The 19,051-nt window shown below is 42.7% G+C and overlaps 1 protein-coding gene across 1 annotated transcript in view; it reads right to left on the bottom strand.

The window, feature by feature from the left end:
• The window catches only part of adamts10 (ADAM metallopeptidase with thrombospondin type 1 motif, 10), a gene marked incomplete at its 5' end in the record, with an annotated part of 48,285 nt that extends 33,893 nt beyond the window's left edge, over positions 1 to 14,392 (bottom strand). The window contains 6 exons of the mRNA XM_083970830.1: positions 1,203 to 1,286; positions 2,886 to 3,088; positions 3,546 to 3,714; positions 6,066 to 6,275; positions 7,071 to 7,213; positions 14,287 to 14,392. Of these exons, the coding sequence (XP_083826956.1) occupies positions 1,203 to 1,286; positions 2,886 to 3,088; positions 3,546 to 3,714; positions 6,066 to 6,275; positions 7,071 to 7,213; positions 14,287 to 14,392 (915 nt within the window). The remainder of the gene's footprint in view (positions 1 to 1,202; positions 1,287 to 2,885; positions 3,089 to 3,545; positions 3,715 to 6,065; positions 6,276 to 7,070; positions 7,214 to 14,286) is intronic.
• Between the last annotated feature and the right edge of the window lie 4,659 nt (positions 14,393 to 19,051).

The following is a 19,051-nucleotide window of genomic DNA, read 5'->3' as shown; positions in this document are numbered from 1 at the left end:
GCTGCTCAGAGCTACGCTACGGAGGCTCATGGGATTTCTTGGTTTCCCTCATCTAACTCATCAAATACACAATCCAACAACTCCAAAACGCTCTGGTGGACAAGTTGTGACCTGCATATTCACCACGCTATGAGATAATAACACAACGTTACGAGACAGAGTTGTTTTCAAGGAAAATACGGAGACTGCTTGTCGAAAAACTGCCCCTGACGGAAATGTGCATCAGCGGTTTTGCATGAATTTACCTTGAAAACAACTCAGTCTCGTAACGTTCTGTTATTATCTCATAGTGTGGTGAATGTGCAGGTCACAACTTGTCCACGAGACCATATTGGAGTTGTTGGATTGTGTATTTGATGAGTTTGATGAGGGAAACCAAGAAATCCCTTGAGCCTCCGTAGCGTAGCTCTGAGCAGCTCGCGGCTCTACACGGCTGTACTAAAAACATCTTACACCGACAATTAAAGGTAACAAACCTACTGCTAAAACTATAGGGATTATGGCAATGGGCCAATTTGCCAAAATGTTGAACTATCCGCTTAATGTCAGAAGAAAAGGCAAGATAATAACCAACACTAGTTGGATTCATACACCAAGGACCATGAATGCATGTCTGTACAAACATCTGTGTCAGTCCAAGTCCACTCATTCTAGACAAAAGTGGTCGACCACCTAAAGTGAGTGTAGCTTGAAAAGACCTCACCTTGAGGAATCTAATGAATACAAAGTCTGTTCTCTTGCGCGTTTAATCCAAAACATTTGGTTTTGTGCATCTAAATCCATCAGCATCTAAATCTAACTTTGAGATTTTCTACACCCTGGAAGTGCGTCAGTGGTCTGAGAGGTCCCTGTTCAGCGCAGTAACAAGCCTGACGGTTACAAAGCAGTTCTGTCTGACAGGTACAAAACTCCCCTCATTCCTTGAACCGTTTCTTTCCTCACCCATCACCCACTTCTACGCCTCCCTCCCTACATCCTCTTGTCCCTTTCATTACAGCCACTATTCACTAGACACATTTACACACAGTCCACCGGGAGTGGTGCAGGAAAAGACGCTTAAGCCAATAATTTGACACACAAACAAGGAGTGCATAGACGCTGCTCGCTTGGGGAAGGGGTTTTTGTGCAGCCAGGACAGAGACGGGGGGGGGAAAGAGGACAAGGAGGACACATAGAGGCATACAAAGACGAGGGGTATTTACCTGATCTTCCATGAGCAGGATGAGCCGTGTCACCACAATGTTGACTGCATTCCCCAGGCTAGAATCCTGGAACAGTTTGGCAACCTGACCTCCAGGGAAACAAGAAAAGACCAGTCTTAAAAACAGCTGATACACCAGACGAGCAGCACAGACACTGGAGTAATCCACTGTAAATAAATAAACATTCGTAAAGGCTCAGAAAGTCGTCACAGAAAAGAAAAAAAAAAGCTCAGTCTTGAAAACGAACGGAAAACTACCACTATTTGAGAAATAAAAACAGTCTGATTCAGCTACGATTTTCCTGTTAAGAAAGCAAACAGATGTGGATTAACAGGGCATCTGTATCTTATGCAGCCTACTGAGATTAATTTAAAGTTATGACCAAACACTCTACTAAATAGACAAATATGAGTCTCATAAGAGCTGTAAAGTCAGTGCATCATAACATCACAAGTGCCAGAGATTATTAAAGAGAGCCAACTGTAAACAGCACAGAGACTGGAGCGAAACCAGCAACCAGCACCACATAAAGCTGCACTGTGACACTTGTCATTATTGGTGTCTGGTGCAATTTCGCCCACTTTGCTTCACGCCTCTTAAAGAGACGCTTGTTGGTTTCTTTCTACTATGATTCTGTAACACTCCAGATGCAACCTGGTTTGTAACAATAGCAGCTGACCGACTATTCATTAAGTGCATTCCTAACAAGTGTGTGTAGTGTATGTGTGTTAGTTTGTAAGCGATTACCTGTGTGTGAAGTGATCCTCTGTGACAGAAATAGTGCAGATGATGACATACAACCTGAGCCTGTCTGACTAAAACGTGTGGCATCATCCACTCGGACAAATCAACACTACAATCCACATGTTTGTTTTTCTTTCTTTCTTCACTGCAAAAACTCAAAATCTTTCCAAGAATATTTGTCTTATTTCTAGTCAAAACAAATCTCATTATACGTAAAATCACATAAAAGGTAGCTTGTTTTTAGACACATTTTACTTCTTTCAAGCATTTTTTTTACTTGAAATAAGTAGAACAATCTGATAGTTTCTTATTACAAGCACAAAAAACGTGCTTTCACTGGCAGATTTTTCTACTTATTTCAAGTGAAAATGTGTTGAAACAAGTGAAATTATCTAAAAACAAGTTAATTTTTTAGGTGACAAGTCTTATTTTAAGTGGAAAGAGATTAATTTTGACTAGAAATTAGACATTTTGACAAGAAATATGACAAATATACTTGGAAAGATTTTGAGTTTTTGCAGTGTTTCTTTCTTTCTTTCTTTCTTTCTTTCTTTCTTTCTTTCTTTCTTTCTTTCTTTCTTTCTTTCTTTCTCTTGGGCATTATTCATGAAATAAATCTGGTTTGCTTTATTTTCTGACACTTTCATGCATCAACAAGTTTATGTGTGATTAATATTTGGCAACATAGATGCAGGGAAACTTGTGAACTGTCTTTTGAAAATAAATGCTTTCTTAGTTGACTCCAAGTTGTTCATCTGTTTTGTACAAATGACAAGTAACCGAACCACGACCGGCTGCTGAAACCACCGCATCCTCGTGATCTTACTATGTTTTATCGTCAAACTGGGAATAACTTTGAAATAATCCCCTTTCATTCATGTGCTCCAGTAACAAAAGTGCATTGTGTACTATTCACGTCATTTGTGTTGTGAAACTTACAATATTCATGACGGCCAGGATGTACTGCTCGATGTCTCGGCGACCGTGGTAACCCACCATCATCTTGTCGGCCACGACCAGTGTCTCCACGTAGCGCTCCCGGCTAACCGAGCGCTTCAGAGGTAGCTGGCCGCGGCCGACGTGATGTGGCGGCGTCTTCAGTGTGCGCTGCCACCATGATGCTCCCTTCATCGGCTTTTCATCTGAGAGAAATCACACACACACACACACACACACACACACACACACACACTCAGATTTTTGAACACATGTAGACAGAAAGACGGCAGAGACAATAACTCAGCAGCATTCCAGCTGAATCGCTCACTGCATCAGATTAATGATCATCTGAAACACTTTTCTGAACAACCAGAATGATTCCTGAACGCAGCCCAACATCACAAAGTCGAATGTTTTTCTTTTAACTTTTATTTGTCAAAACATGGTTTTCCGAACATTCTTTTGCTTTTTCAACAACGCCCTGTAACGCAGACTCTCGGTCACACCCAATCACAACTGGGAACGCAGACACAACCACGCAACGATCTTCGGCTGCTGGCTGTTATGCAAATCAGCCTGTGGAAATTTTCAATTCCCATCTGGACATTACCGCTGCTACTAAAAAGATCAGTAAATCCCACCTTCCCCCCACTCTCTCACCAATGACTCCACAGGATAGGCCCTTGTACTGATGGCGAAGCGATGACCGCTTGTAAACCACATGGGGGCGCCCCTCTGCTCTCTCCCCCCTCTCCGTCCTGGTCTGGTTATCTGCTGAGACAAGGGGTTCAATCAGGTACTCCTCTCCCCCTGCAACAATCACCCCCTGCTGCAGAGAGACAGATTTGTAGAGCAGAGTAGAGCAGAATAGAGCAGAATAGAATAGAATAACAGGGACAATTGCCATCATGACACAAATATAACAAAATTTGCAATACAAAGATATCTCAAAGGAATTTTAAAATCGAAAGCGACTGGACTTGGTTATTTGTCTAGGAATAGTCCAGTTGCTTTTGATTTAAAATTCCTTTGAGATACTATGACCTGGACAAATGAGAATATGCACAGGCTGAATACAAAGATACATTATAATCCCTAACTTATTATCATTTGCTGCCTAATAAGCATTACAAAACAAACTCAGTACAGCAATAAATACATATCAATCCACCGATGAATTGACTTGAACCTGTTTTCAATCACCTTTACTCTTAATATTGACAGAGAAACGAGAAACAAAACAGCAGTTTAAGGTTCAATGCATTGCTGTCGTGTATATTTCTGAACAATAAGAGAACTCATAATGTGAGGTGAAGGACCGACATTCATCCTATAACTGGAGACGCTTTCATATTAGCGATACAAGCCGATCATGATCATGTTGCTCTGTGTTCCCACTGTCTCATCACTACAAAGACTGTCCCTCTTATAGAGTCCTCTGGTGATGAACTGCAGACCCATCTGGGAAAAGGATCAGGACCCCACAGCACACACACACACACGCACACACAAGAGAGACAGACAAACACACGTGAGAGAGCATGAAAGAGTGAATGAGAGCGAGAAAAATGAAAGAGTGAGACAGAGACGGGATACACTAACACTTCCTTTGATTCTGCTCAGATGTGTTGGCCTCAGCCGGAGCGAGTGTGTCTCCCCTCGACTCACTGCGGCAGCTTTCAAAGTGCCTTTAATCCCTTAATAAAGTTAGTGATGCTCCTCTGGACACACAGCCTGCTCACTGGTGAAATGTGCTCATGCTGGTTTGACCAACAGTAATTACGTGTGCTGCTTATTAACGCTTAGTGAACACATCTAATCCTCGACTGTGTATACAACTGTTATTGTGGGACCTGGCTGTTTGGAGTGAGAGGGATACACAGTTACACCGTGCTGCTGTGCAGGAAAAAAATCATGCATCAACCATAAATGATGCACTGCAGTTCATAACAGCATCAACATACAGCTGCCAGTCTTCTGTTGTGGTGTGCTGAGACGATGACCCCTGCGAGAACGAGAGGTAAATGAGCTGGAGCTGACGCTGCACTAAAAGCTAAACTAAAAGTCCACTTTGGAAAGCTGCTGAAATTTCCACACAAGTTCAAAAACCAGACACTCGGTTCATATCTTTGCTCAGTGCCTGCCTGCCTGCCTCCTGTTACATGATTGCTGACTTCAGTTAATAATCTCCTACATTTCCCAGTCTGCCTTTGAACACCCTCAAGAAAACATGCCAGAACCTGATACATTGTGTGTTAACAGGCAAATGTTAAAGGACTCATTATGCTTCAAAGGAAGTGGTTGTTGGATCCCCCCCATCTTTCCGACATCAGAACTGAAAAGGGCTGCGTCCCTGAAACTTTCCAAAACAGGCAAACCCGACAAGAACGGCACCTTCACGCAATGTTAGGACTTCTCTCTTCTCTTCTCTTCTCTGGTTCACACGTTGTTAGACGATCTGAACAAGCACTTCTTATAGAGTAAACTGTTCCCTTTCAATTCAAGCACACTGATGCCGCTTTCATGTCGCATTAGAGTCAGCAAAGGTAGTTAGTCATATCAGTTGGTTCAAGGTGATTAAACCCAAATCTAGAGGTCATAGTGTTCAGTTTTGTCAAAGCAAACTCTCAGACAACCAACTATACTGTTCCACATCCACCTTGAGCTGTGTGGTGAATTAAACACTCACAAGCTACATACATTGGGATATTCCCAGCTCTGCTTCCATCCATTTCATGCCATGAGTCTGGCAATAGTATATTTATACTTGCTGAGTTGTATTCTGTACAATCGTGGCTACAGTCAGTAGATAAAATGTACATCCCTTTCTCTTCCTCAACGGATACAGCTTAGTAACCATTAAAAAACTTGTGCAACTTGACCTGTTCAGAATAGGAATATGGAAAATTCATGAAAAAAGAGATGAAAGGTGAATGTTTCTTTTGAGATTAGGGTTTAGATTAGATATACCTGAGGTTTCATTCTAGGTCATTTCACTCAGAGGATCACGCTCGTTGATTACGGCCGGCTTTAAGACTTTAAGGTTTGTTAAAATGTCACGCTTGATGTTGGAATCATGCGTATCTGATCCCTTATTGGCTGAGCCAGCACTGCCGCCGCTGCTGCTGACCTCACTCACTGTATTAGCTGTGGATTAGACTGGGAGGGTGCAGGTCTTACCAGGCCGTTACAGTTGCTCAGAGCCACTTTGCTGGAATGCGGCTGGTCTTGGAGGTGTCCGATGTAGTGGCAGTGGGGAGAGTAAGGGTGGCTCCAGGCTAATCGACCCCTTTTCCAGTACTCCACCCTGAACTGTCTGGACAGCAGGCCTCCCTGCAGCGTCAGGTTAAGCAGGAAGTTGTTACGTGACGTGGACAGCTGGTAGAAGAGCTTGGGACAAAAAAACAAAGAAAAGGAGAGTTTAGTTTATGAATGCCACTTAAAGGGATAGTTCAACATTTTGGCAAATTGACCCATTGCCAGAATCCCTATTGTCATAGCAGTAGGTTCGTTACAAGCTATTTTTAGAATGGCCGAGCCGAGCGGCAAGCTGCTCAGAGCTACGCTACGGAGACTAATGGGATTTCTTGGTTTCCCTCATCACACTCATCAAATACACAATCCAACAATTCCAAAACGCTCTTGTGGACAAGTTGTGACCTGCACATTCACCACGCTATGAGATAATAACAGAACGTTACGAGACAGAGTTGTTTTCGAGGCAAATGCAGAGACTGCTTGCTGAAAAACTGCCAACAACGGGAACGCGCATCAGCGATTTTGCATGAATTTACCTCTAAAACAACTCCGTCTCACAACGTTCTGTTATTATCTCATAGCGTGGTGAATGTGCAGGTCACAACTTGTCCACCAGAGCGTTTTGGAGCTGTTGGATTGTGTATTTGATGAGTTTGATGAGGGAAACCAAGAAATCCCAGTAGCCTCCGTAGCGTAGCTCTGAGCAGCTCACGGCTCTGCTCCGCCGTTCTAAAAATAGCTTGCACCGACAATTAAAGGTAACGAACCTACTGCTAAAACTATTGGGATTATGGCAATGGGCCAATTTGCCAAAATGTTGAACTATCCCTTCAAGAAGTTGAAAGAATTTCAACAATATGAGAAAAACAGAAAGAAAAGAAGAATGATATTATGGTCAGCAAATAAAAAAATAAAAAAGCATAATACAGAGTCAGGCAGCTGGTCTTCAGTGCTGCGTCGTCTTCTCCTGTGGTGTTGTTGTGGCATTTCTGCATCCAGCGTCTCGCCATTTGGTCCTACACGTACTGGGATGGCGATCTCGTACTGGTCTAGACTGGACAGGAAGGCAGCTAGGGAGAAAGAGAAAGAGAAATAAAGAGGGCATAAAAAACACATTAACAATTTAACTTAAAAAAGCCAAATTCAACTTAATCTAATTGACTCTAATTAAAAACAGATGAAGACAAAGGGGGGGGGGGTTGCTTATTTTTAACAAAGCTGTAAGGGCTTTTATTGAGAGAGTAACCCAGTTGGCATAGAGAAACTTGCTGACTTTTCGGCCCAATCCTGACAAGGCCCCTCCGCTCCAAGTACCCTCATCTTCGTGAGGCCAAAGGGATGTTGCCATAGTTACCCTGAAACTGTATACTTCCTGTCTGTCCCAGTCTGTGCCGGGGCCCGGTGGAGATTTATTGTCCAAACACACATAGCCTCCAAACAGCTAACTAACGGGGAAAGGTCACCGGCAAATGAGCCCAGATTTTCTTTTTTCTTTTTTAAATCAAACCTTTGGCCTCGCTCGGTGGAGAAGCAGCCCATTCCCACACAGAGTAAATACCCAGAGATCAGAGTTCCTTGGTACAGACTTGGAGAGCTCTGTACTGGGGAAAACCACTCTGTAGGCAGCGGATAGGTCTGGCTTGAATAAACAGCAAGCACAATTACAAATGCTGCCTTCACATGGAACTCATGAGGTTGTACTGTATTTTCGACATGGGAAGTTTAGTACAAAATATGCTCTGTGTTCAAGTGGTTTCAATCATGAGAACAAAAATGGATGATGCCTGCTCTCTTTTCAGACATGGTAAATGAGTGTCTGGGTTTTCTTTCCCTCCACTGTATAGGTGCACAACTATGAAGCGAGCTAAACCAGCTTCCAGTAAAGGGGTTCAAGAAGGCAGGATGGCCGGTGTAGTTTTTACTGGAAGCAGCGCAGTTTTTCCAAACTGTGAGAACACAGTATTGGACAAACACAGCAAATTCAATGATAGTGGTTACAAACTGGAAAAACATGCAATACATTTAACAAGATTTGGACTGAAGATACTCCCACTTACTGTTACAGTTATACAGAATGTGGAAAGCAATGTTTCACTCCTACTGTCATTCACAAGCAGCAACATTTCTACTGTCCGACACACACCAACACTTTTATCATTACAGAGCTGTGTTTTCACTCGTGTTGTAGAAATTTTCAAGGTGTTGGTCTTGTCTCAGAATCGCCATCATTTTTACTCGGTCCTGTCTCGGGCTCGGCCGAGCTGAATGGTCAAGACGACAGCTGCTGTGACACCTTTTTTTTTTTAACTGCAAATGTCTCTCTCTGTCACTCGCTCACTTAGGTTTATGTAATGTAATTCAATAACAATAAAGGGATAGTTCAGCATTTTGGCACATTGGCCTATTGCCATAATCCCTATAGTCATAGCAGTAGGTTCATTACCTTTAATTATCGGTGCATGTTGTTTTGAGATCCACAGGGCAGACGCAATCTGCTCAGCTAACACAATGGAGGTGAATGGTACAAGATCCCCTGTCCCTCAAAACTCATCAAATACACAATCCAACAACTGCAAAACGCTCTTGTGGAGAAGTTGTGACCTTCACATTCACCAAGCTATGAAATAATAGACAGAGACAGAGTTGTTTTGGAGGCAAATGCGTAGCCGGAAACTACATTACAGACACGGCTGCTTGGCGGAGTGATCTCAAAAGCGCAGGTAGTTCGGAGTATTTGCTTCATGTGTTGTAATGTTACATAATTATACATGATTATTTCATAGCGTGGTGAATGTGCAGGTGTGCAGAGCGTTTTGGAGTTGTTGGATTGTGTATTTGATGAGTTTGATGAGGGAAAGGCGAAAGTACCGTTCACCTCTGTTGTGTTCACTGAGCAGCTCACGTCTCTGCCCCACGGATCTCAAAACAACATGCACCGACAATTAAAGGTAATGATGAACCTACTCCTATGACTATAGGAATTGTGGCAATTGGCGAATTTGCCAAAATGTTGAACTATCCTTTTAAGCTAAGCACTAGGCTAGCAGCAGTTGAAAATAGCAACAGGATGTTCAACAACTGCAATATTGACTGTACTGATAGGCACCAAAATCCCATCAAATTCCCCAAATGCATCACCTTTCTGAAAGGTCTGAGCTTCTTTTTTTTCCCACAACACTTCCGTCCTGCTCTGACAGGACCACAGCCACTGATCAGGCAGGTGGTATAACCATTACCTTTGAAGCACAGGAAAAGCTCCTGGAGAGAAAATGAAGGGAGGGTAATAAAGTAGATATGGAAGAAATTAATCAGACCTCACACAGAATAAACTGCTGCACTAATGAAAACCAGGGGGAAAAATTAGTCTGCACTTTGAGCTTTATGTTTGAACGGAAGTGTTTTTTTTTTTTTAAGCCACTTGAACCTCCTCTCTCTGCAGGATTGTTGTGTGTGTTGGCTCCCACAGTCTGCTTCACAGAGTTAAAAAAAAAAGAGATGCAAACAGTCCTTAATATAGATTTTCTTAATCTAAAAATACAACAAAAACAGTGGCTGAACTACTAGAAGAAGATAAAATCATTATCATGCTTCTGTTCCTGATAGTTTATGTTGCTTCTCACAGTAACAGACACACACCAGATGTCAGGACATCTGCATTGAAAGCAGCAATGTAATGTTGACAGAATCAAACATCACATAAAACTGCTGTGCTAATCACAATTGGGTGTGTACAGTTTACAATACCCTTACTTTTTATTTTCACATATAAAATGTAATCACAAATTAATCTTTTAGCAGTTTAGTTGAATGACTTTCAAGTGAGAAACGCATTTAAAGGGTTTTTCCAAATGCTTTCTGTCAAGACGCCTGTTTCGCCCATTCATGACAAATTAATTGTGTACATGGCATGAGGACTCCAGCTTTATGGATAGTAAACATCACATGACAACATGCGTTAAGGTTTGCATCACATTTTCTCAGTGCAAAATACACCGTGTTCATTTAGCATTTGAAAATGTTCAGTAGACGTACAGTATCATGCAGCATAACAGAGATTGAGAATGGAAACACACTTGCTAAATTTAACAGGAGACACTCCCTGGCTAAAAGAGAGAGATACAGAGGCCTCCGTGCTGATAAATATACACATCCACCCATGAGCGGGGCATCACCCTGCTCCTGTTATCACCAAATGCAAATAGTGGAAGGAAATATTCTGGATGGAAAAGTGTCCCTCCCTCCATCCCAGCAGGCACACCTTCATGGCACCTTGGACCAAACGCTGCTGCTCTGCTTCTTTTAAAACTATGCCACAAGGAATTTACAACCAGTGCAAACAATAAAGAGTGAGAAAAAATCCCAGTAAAGTGATTTTAAATGAGGCATAGTTTGTTGCATATCACAAATATCACCTTAGATAACTCTCATTTTATCCACCTGACTGTGTCTGTGTCTTTTAAAAGTATGTGGACATCACTGTCAAAATACTTTGTGTTTCTGGTTTTGCTCTTTAGTTCTTAAACCTGCAGTAACTGATATTTATGGTCACTTGGGTCCAGTACACTCTAGTTTTCACCACCGCACTGACAAATCATCACATATTAGTTTGATGTGGAAAACCTGTTAGCAAGCAGCTGGTTATTTACACATTTAGGAGTTATGGAGCAACAACACGGCTGATTTGAAGTCAAATTTTACGGCCATTGAATTAAAGCCTCATTTTCATTTTTGTTCTATTTTAGCCCATGTTACAAGTTTGTGTTCCTGGACTCTACTCCCCAAATACATGAACTGTGCCACGCAAGATAATGGAAATCTTATTGCTACAACATACAATGATATTTCAGACAATGGTGCACTTCCAAGTTTGTTGCAACAGTTTGGATTGGTTCCTTTCCTGTTTAAAACCGTGCACAAAGCCAGGTCCATAAACAAGTAATCTTCCCCCCTGGAACAGTGACTGGGAGCCAGGTCTTATCACCCAGCATCAGTGTTGGACCTCACCACTGCTCTTCTGGCTGAATGGGAGCAAAAGCTCTGCAGCCAGAGTCCAAAATATTATTGAAAGCTTTGCCCACGGTTTCCAAAGAGACATTGGACAATCAGATATGGGGGTTAAGTTCCAGCGTCTGCGGCCATGTAGGTTATAGGCGCTGTAATAGTCCACTAAAAACTGGGTCTCAAAGTAGTTTCAACCATACCTGCCTCCCTTTCCTTTATCACAGCGGAGATAAGTGGCTGTATAATGACTGTATAAACTACTGTATGATGAAATGTGTATCAAAGTATAAATCAACCAAAATGCGAAAATGAGCACAGTCCTTCACTGAATTTGTGGGTTCTGTCAAAACAGAACAAGCGGGTCACTCTTTTTAAATAAGCACACACACTGGCTAATGGACCAGAAAAAGGGATTTTCATGCTTCTAGCACTTTTTCCCACATTTTCGTTTGCTGTTGTAAGAGTTTTAATCAAAAATGACTCAAAGGGGTTATCATCGGTGTTAAGATACAAGCCAAAGCTTGGACAAGAGTCTAGTCCAGAGGTTAGAGAGGACGGGGAAAATAAAACACTTTATTGCTAAGATGTTTCTTGTTTTGTAAATATTGAACCAATCCTGACAACCGAATAAAAATACAGATTTACAAAAAACTCAGATTTTTTGACATTATACTTGCACCTTCAGATAGATTAGCACATGGCAACGTAGAGTTGTTGCGTTTGTTATGGATGATAGAGAAACTCTGAACCAAAAAAACAGTTCAGAGTTGAATAAATCATCATTTTGATAGCGGCACACACCTACATTTTCATTTCTGTGTGGAAACAAGGACGTTTAAGTCTTAAGGATCATACATTTCTACTTAAACTGCATTAATAACTGAAAGCTGAGGACAAAGCATTACCACCTGATAAGAGATGTTCTGGTGAACTTGACAGGGTTGCAGATTTACACAGCCAGCAGCACACATGTATTCAGAGTGATGCTGATGCTTCAGTAGGTTCTTCGTTAGACTCAGCCTCTTGTTTGGTGCGTGTCTTGTGTGTGCAACTAGAATAACGCTGGAACTAAAATTGATGCAGGCCCGAAAATCAAAACAGTGACCCTACCAAACTGCAGTGTTGGGTGATAATTCCCTGTGGTTTCACCGTTGCAAGCAAGTAATTTACATTAGACATAGTCACTGGATCCATTTTTAAAATCAAAATATCAGTTAGTTCAGCTTTTAAGGCCAAGATGTCTGTACAAAGTGTCCTTGGGTCTCTGAGGGATTGAGCCACGTCAGTGTTTGAGTAGTGGGTTATTTAAAGGAAGCAGCATGGCAGACTATTGGAGACAGATGGCGGTGAGGGGTCAGAGGTTAAGTTTAGGAAATACACAATCACAGCCTTGTTCAGGGTAACGAGACACGGACACTCAGGGAATTTATGTCTTTTGCCTTCAGGAGATTTCAGTCGCCTCAGCTTCAGCATGCATTTGAGAGACAGAGGGACTGTGTGGCGAGAGGTGCGGAGGGGGCAGGCGCGTGGCTGTGCCGCAGCAACATGATTTGTGGAAGCAAGAGTTCAAGTTCAGCAGCCCCAGACCTGCAGGCCTGGAGCGTGCCTCCGCCCGGTCAGGCAGCCGGGTGGGTCAGATCCTGAACCTGATTTGGGCAAAGTTTTTTCCTCATCGGTGCACTGTGCATGTGAATTACAAATAAAAACAATTACAGCAACCATGGGACACGTGGTTATCCTTAAAACAAAAATAAATCCTTATCACTCATTCACATTTAATACAAATAAAAAAAACAAAAACAGGTTTTATTCAGGATTTCTTAACATGGGTAGCACCGAAAAGGTTTTTTTTCTCCTTCCTGAAATGAAGAACAGATTTCACTCTGGGAACCTCGACCGTAAAATACATTAAAGTGCTATTGTGCTCGAAAAGACTGAAAATAATTAGAACAAACCACATTATAAAATCAGGATCACAGACAGTAAACCACTGATGTTTCCCCACTATTTATAGAGACCTAAGAGAATAAGGTTAATAGTGTGTTTTATTCTAGGGTCTCTAAAACTCTTTTCACACATCATAGTGATGAGAAATTAAACTTGAATTGTGTTATCCGCCGTGGCTTCAGACTCAGACTATAAAGTTGTGATGGGAAATTTACAGTAGATAGGCCGTTGTTTATGCCAATTACTCTCTGTGACAGAGTTTAAGTTGTTGCATGTTGCTTGTTGTTTTGTTAACATTTCTATGTTTCCCATATTCTGTGTTATAAACTGTTTTTTTGTCTGTATACAGTACAACTTCTATTGCACGTCTGCCCGTCCTGGGTGAGGGATCCCTACTCTGTTGCTCACCCTGAGGTTTCTCCAATTTTTCCCTGTTAAAACGGTTTTCCATGGAGTTTTTCCTCAGTCGATGTGAGGGTCTAAGGGCAGAGGATGATGTTATGATGCCATGTAAAGCCCTTTGAGACAAACTGTAAAAATGGGCTATACAAATAAAATTGCATTGCATTGCCTTGCCTTCCCTTGCTTAGGGAAACCAAAAAGACATTTTTACAAAATGAAAAACTGTTCTGACTGGCTGCCATGCTTTGTCTTCAGTTTAAAACACAACAGGTATAATGGAAAAGTTGTTACAGGTGGCGTTGGGTTGGGTAACTTCAAACAGTGATCTTGTTTCCCCAATATTTAATCTATTGTCGTGTATGTGGTTTTTGCAACAACAAAAAAAAACCTCAACAGCTGCTCGTATAAGAAAACACCCAACACTTCGGGGGTCGGTAGGTGCCACTGGACCGGGTTGGTCATTGTGTCCAACCTGCGCTGGTTCCCTGAGCTGGAGACTGGAGTGAAGTCTCTGCAGGGTCTATTGTTTCTGTTTGCTTGTACCTGAATCACTGTGATTTGGACATTTGATCCAACTCCTGAGGCTTTGTTTGTGCTTTCAGATACCTGTCTTGTTTTATTCTGTATTGATCTCTTGCAGCTGTATTGGAAAATATGTGAACTGGAAGGATGCTTTTTATTGTGTTAAGTTATTCTGGTGTTTGTCGGAAAGGTACAGATACAAGTAAACAGGAAACACACACACACACAAAGTGAAAAACCCAATGTGTAAGATATAATCGCCTCCTCTCACCTTGTGATTGAGCAAACTCATCTCTGTGACCTCCTGCGACCTCGGTGGCAACCATGACGATGACGATGACAGTGCAGACCAGACCAGTCCTCCGTAGCGTTTCCATGGTTACTACAGTAGTTGCCATAGTAACTGAATTCAGTGCAGTGGTTTCCAGGCCTCTGTCCCAACATGTCTCCTGCCCTTCTCGGATGCCCCGTCGCCTAGCAGTGGGACAGCTCAGCGCTCTGTCGGGCCATGGCTGCAGGAGGAGCGGGGAGAGTTCAGACGGACATAGCAGCCTCTACAGTGTGTCGGTCAGTGAGTGAGTGAGTGAGTGGTGATGGATCCTGGAGAAGTCCTCATAGGAGTAGGGGAAAAACAAACAACCCTGGACAGATCTCCCCAAGGCGCTCAGTAGCAATGGCAGGTTCAGACTCCACTGTGTTGCCCTGTGGAGGAGAAACTGTTTAGTGACTACAAGAGGAAAGCCAGGAAAGGGAGTGAAAGGGAGGGGAGAGACGGATTTAGGCTCAAAGAGGAGGGAGGAACAAGGGAGACATAGTAGAGCTCAGACAGAGAGAGCATGAGATCCCATTGACCCATGCAGTTCCCAGTCTAACAAGACAAATCTACCCAGTTCATATTCAGCATCCAGTGAAGGGCCGCCCAGTCCTGCATTGTTCCCTCAGCTAATCAATCTTGGCTTTGGCGAAGGGCAAACACCCTGTCTTTCACTCTGATGACCAGAGACAACAGCAGGTCCCAACCTGGGGCCCCCTGAGGCCCCACTCTTTAAGCTGCCTGCCCACCGGAAAGAGTTCAAACACAAAGGAAGCCATTGATCTTGTAAAAAGCTGCGCTTAATGCCCAAACACGGCTTGAAGTGAGTATTATGTCAGAGGCTCTGGGGGTAAAATGAGCCAATTTGAGAGGAGCAGCAGGTTGCCATCACCGCTACGCTGGCTGACTGTGGTGGTTGGTTGTATGGCTGAGTGACTTGCTGGCTGGCTGCCTGACTGTACAGCTTACTAATTGGCTGGTGTCCTGGCCAGCAGACGGATGGTATGAGTGTCCATATGAAGTTTGTTTACATCTGTGACAAAAGGTAGAGCACTGTAATAATTAGAGGCAGAGTTTTTTTAAAGGCAGATGCTCATTAATATTTGTGAGTTTTTGCAAAGCAGTAAATGCAAGAGCTCTTGGCCATAATGACATAGTAACTTAATTTATATGAAACATTTGAAAGAAAAGGCGCCTTACAGTAAAACACAGATTTAAAGGAGTAAGTAAAACCCAAAAAACACAAAAGTCAATGAGATAAACAACAAAAACAGATTACAGTCAGTTCTTCAGACTCTATCAGTGGTGCCTGATGCAAGGCCACAACAATGAGCAGTGAAATCTTAAAATGAATTTCAAAAGGACAGGTGTAATAAAGTAACTTCCCTAAGGATGTGTTGGGAACCTGCCAGTGGTGTCTTTAAATAAACTGTATTGTGCAACAAACAAGAGGCTCTCCAATGAAGAGAATGACTCGCGTTCACAATGCAAGTACTGGGACAGTTTAATAGGAACACATTACTAAAAGTGGCCTTAATTTAAGTTGAAGGAAAACTTGTGGCATAAGGAAATACATAATACAGGACACGTTGGTGGTATCTAAATTATTTTGGTTAAGACAGCGGCGCATCATCTGCATAAAACTGCAAAATGCCATTGAAATTTGTCACAATCAAATGTTTAAATCTTGTGCAGACTCATTTTTCACACTTCTTATGTGACTGTCTTCTACTATAGATAAACCATAACTTCAATATCAATTGAGCGCTATTCCATTTGATCTTTTTACTTAGAGACATTGAGCATGTTTGCGCTATAATAACAAGTGAAAATGACTTCCTTAGACCCACAGTCCCGGTGACAAAAACAAACCTGAGCCAGGATCAGGAGTCACATTTTCATGGGTGCCTTTCTCTTTGACTTGAGTTTCCTGCAGTGTCAGCTAAAACCCAACCATTGCGCTATCCACCAGTAAAGTCTGCCCACCCAGTTCACTCATGTCCCTGCCCCGCACCCCCCCACCACCAGCACCACCACCACCACCACCGCGGCCCCCCACCCTCAGAGCAGTCTGGGGAGAGAGGAGCGAGCAAGAGACGCCACACTGGCCCAGATGGCTGGCGGCTAACCAACTGCAGCCAAAGGTAATCGGAAGCAGATGGGAAACTTTTTGGTGACGAGAGCAGGGGGAACAAGTTGCCTCCTGAAAAGAGGAGGAAAGAGAAAAAAAACGAGTGCAAAGCCCGAGGGGAATGAAAGAGAGACAGTAAGAGTGTAAGCTGCTCGAGCCAGCTGGGACAACCATTCTTGAGTGTTAATACCCCGAACTGAGAGTGGAGGAATGAGTTGAAGAAAAAAAAAAAGCACTAATGTGCCTCTCATTTCATTTCAAACAGCAATGGGAAGGTACAGAAAAAGGAGAACTAGCTTAAAAAACACTGAGGGGTCTTTGTACTGTTGCAGCTCATACGTGGAACAACTGAAAGTCTTTCTCTTTTCCCCTCCCTCAGGCTTTCTCCCAGTCATTTCCTGCACAAGCCAAACTCCCCTCCATTTTCATTACTTCTGCTCCCGCTCTCGATTTATTGTGAGGTTATTAAACTTGCAGCTTGATATCAAGTGCTTTTCATTACCACTAACTCTCCCCTTGTTTGTTTAAACAAGAGAGGGAGGGAGAGACCGGACCCCCCAACGCTGTCCCTTGATGCTTTTCAAGTAAAGCTGCTTAAAAAGATTTGTGGACAGCGTTCAAAAGATCCCCCACAACAACACGCATTGCACTGCCTTCCCTCCGTAAATTATTGCTCCATTATGAACTGCACAGAAAATGCAGCTAAATTAAGAGTGAGCTGTCTCGCAGAGGTGATGGTGTCGTACATCTTCCATGGTGTGTTGTGCAAAACTTTCCCTCTGGGCTGTATCACTTCTGGCGAAATAAAAAACGTATGTTTGTCAGCAGGCCAAGTGAGCACATACACTGACTCTCTCTCTCTCTCTCCTCGCTCTGTGTTTTGCTTGGATGAACTATGATTATCGAGCATATAGCTGCAATCACGGCCAAGACAGAAAGTGGTCCGAGCTGCAGACAGGCCACACAATTTCCAACGCAATCACAATTTGACAAAAAAGAAAGAAAAAAAAAAGAAAGAAAGAAAGAAAAGAAGGAGGGGGGGAGAAGAAAGGGGTCGTTGTTATAACAAGAGAGAGAAAAATTGGACCGCTCAGGATAATTAGGTGGGAATTTAAGGGTGGGCCAAATTTGCAATGTAATCAAGCCAGTGGACGCAGAAGCGTTTTGACACATCATTTTTTCATCTTGTCATCCACTAGTGAGCACTGACTGGTGCTTTTCATGTGGTGAAAAGGATGTACAGTGAGTGTTTTTTTTTTTTCCTCTTTTAAGACTGGAGCTAACTATGCTGTCCTTGTCTCTAACTGTTGCCAGGGAGAGCGGAGCTATCCGAAAACTAGCACACTAATCAAACCCATATGACCGGCTCAAAGTAAAGTCTGTGCAGAGCAAACAGATGCTAAATGTCCCTCAGCTTAGCTTCAAGTCTAGCACCCCCCCTTCTCTCTCTCTCTCTCTCTCTCTCTAACACACACACACTCTCTCTCTCGCTTTCTGCACTTTGATCAGGGAGTAGCTCATGAATCAGCTTTAGGTTCAGTTTATTATTTCATTAAAGCAGCTGTGTGTCTTCTCGTTCCTAATAAGACCATGAGGCTGTGGGATCAAATGGCCCATGAGTCGAATGTCACAAGTCAGATGCAGCGTTTCTGCTGCAGCAGCATTTCCTCCCCTCATTGAAGAAAAAGAAGAAAGACGACGAAGTGAAGATTCACACTGGTCTCCAGGTGAAAACAGGTGATGGAAATGACTTGGGGGAACTTGGGGGAACTTGGGGGGATACATCTCAGACTAAACTCTCTGTCTGGTACGAATGCAGGGAAGAGAAAGAGGCAGGCATTCCTTTCTCAATTTCCCCAAATAAACAGTGTGCAGATGAAAAGTGGGAACATAAACAGGCCGGAGAACCTCGGATGTGCTCCCCTAACTCCGAAAATGTGCCTCTCAAGTCTGAAACAATATTTAGTGAGAGAGAGAGCTGACTCGACACGAAGTGAGTCAGCCAGCAGCAGCAGCACTGGGAACAGAGCACAGATGGTAGTGGAAGCTTTTCTCTTTCTGTCTTTTATCATATTCATTTCTGTGCAGTTTTTATCTGCTTTAAAGCTGCCAACAACCCCAAACACTAAAAATACCCTTTTTTACTACCACATAAGACAAAGAAGAGTAGAAAATACTCACATTTGAAAAGCTACAGCTATGAATTAAGGGGTTTGCCGCTTGGCAAACTTCTTGAGTGATGCATAATTATCAAAATAATGTTTTATCAACCCACCTCAGATCACAAAAGAGACAACGATGCAGTCAAAAGGTGTGTTTTCTTTTTGCCAATATGGCAAAATCGCTGTAGGATCGACCATGACACCATCGGTCCAGGATAAATACAGACTCTTTGTTGATGTGCCACAGAAATGCCGAGCATACATGAAAATGATCCAGATGACACAAATGACAGCGTGTGCAACTACAGCATGCGCTAAATCTTGTTAATGATGTTTGGTGTCTCCCTAAATTATGCATTTAACAAACTTTTAAATCCAAAGTGAAATAAAAAATCAAAAACATAATGGTGCTGCTGCACAAAGACCGTGA

Source organism: Trachurus trachurus, assembly GCF_905171665.1.
Source record: "Trachurus trachurus genome assembly, chromosome: 4".
Classification (NCBI taxonomy): Eukaryota; Metazoa; Chordata; class Actinopteri; order Carangiformes; family Carangidae; genus Trachurus; species Trachurus trachurus.
Note: the sequence above shows the minus strand (reverse complement) of the source record. Positions and strands in the feature narration are given on the sequence as shown.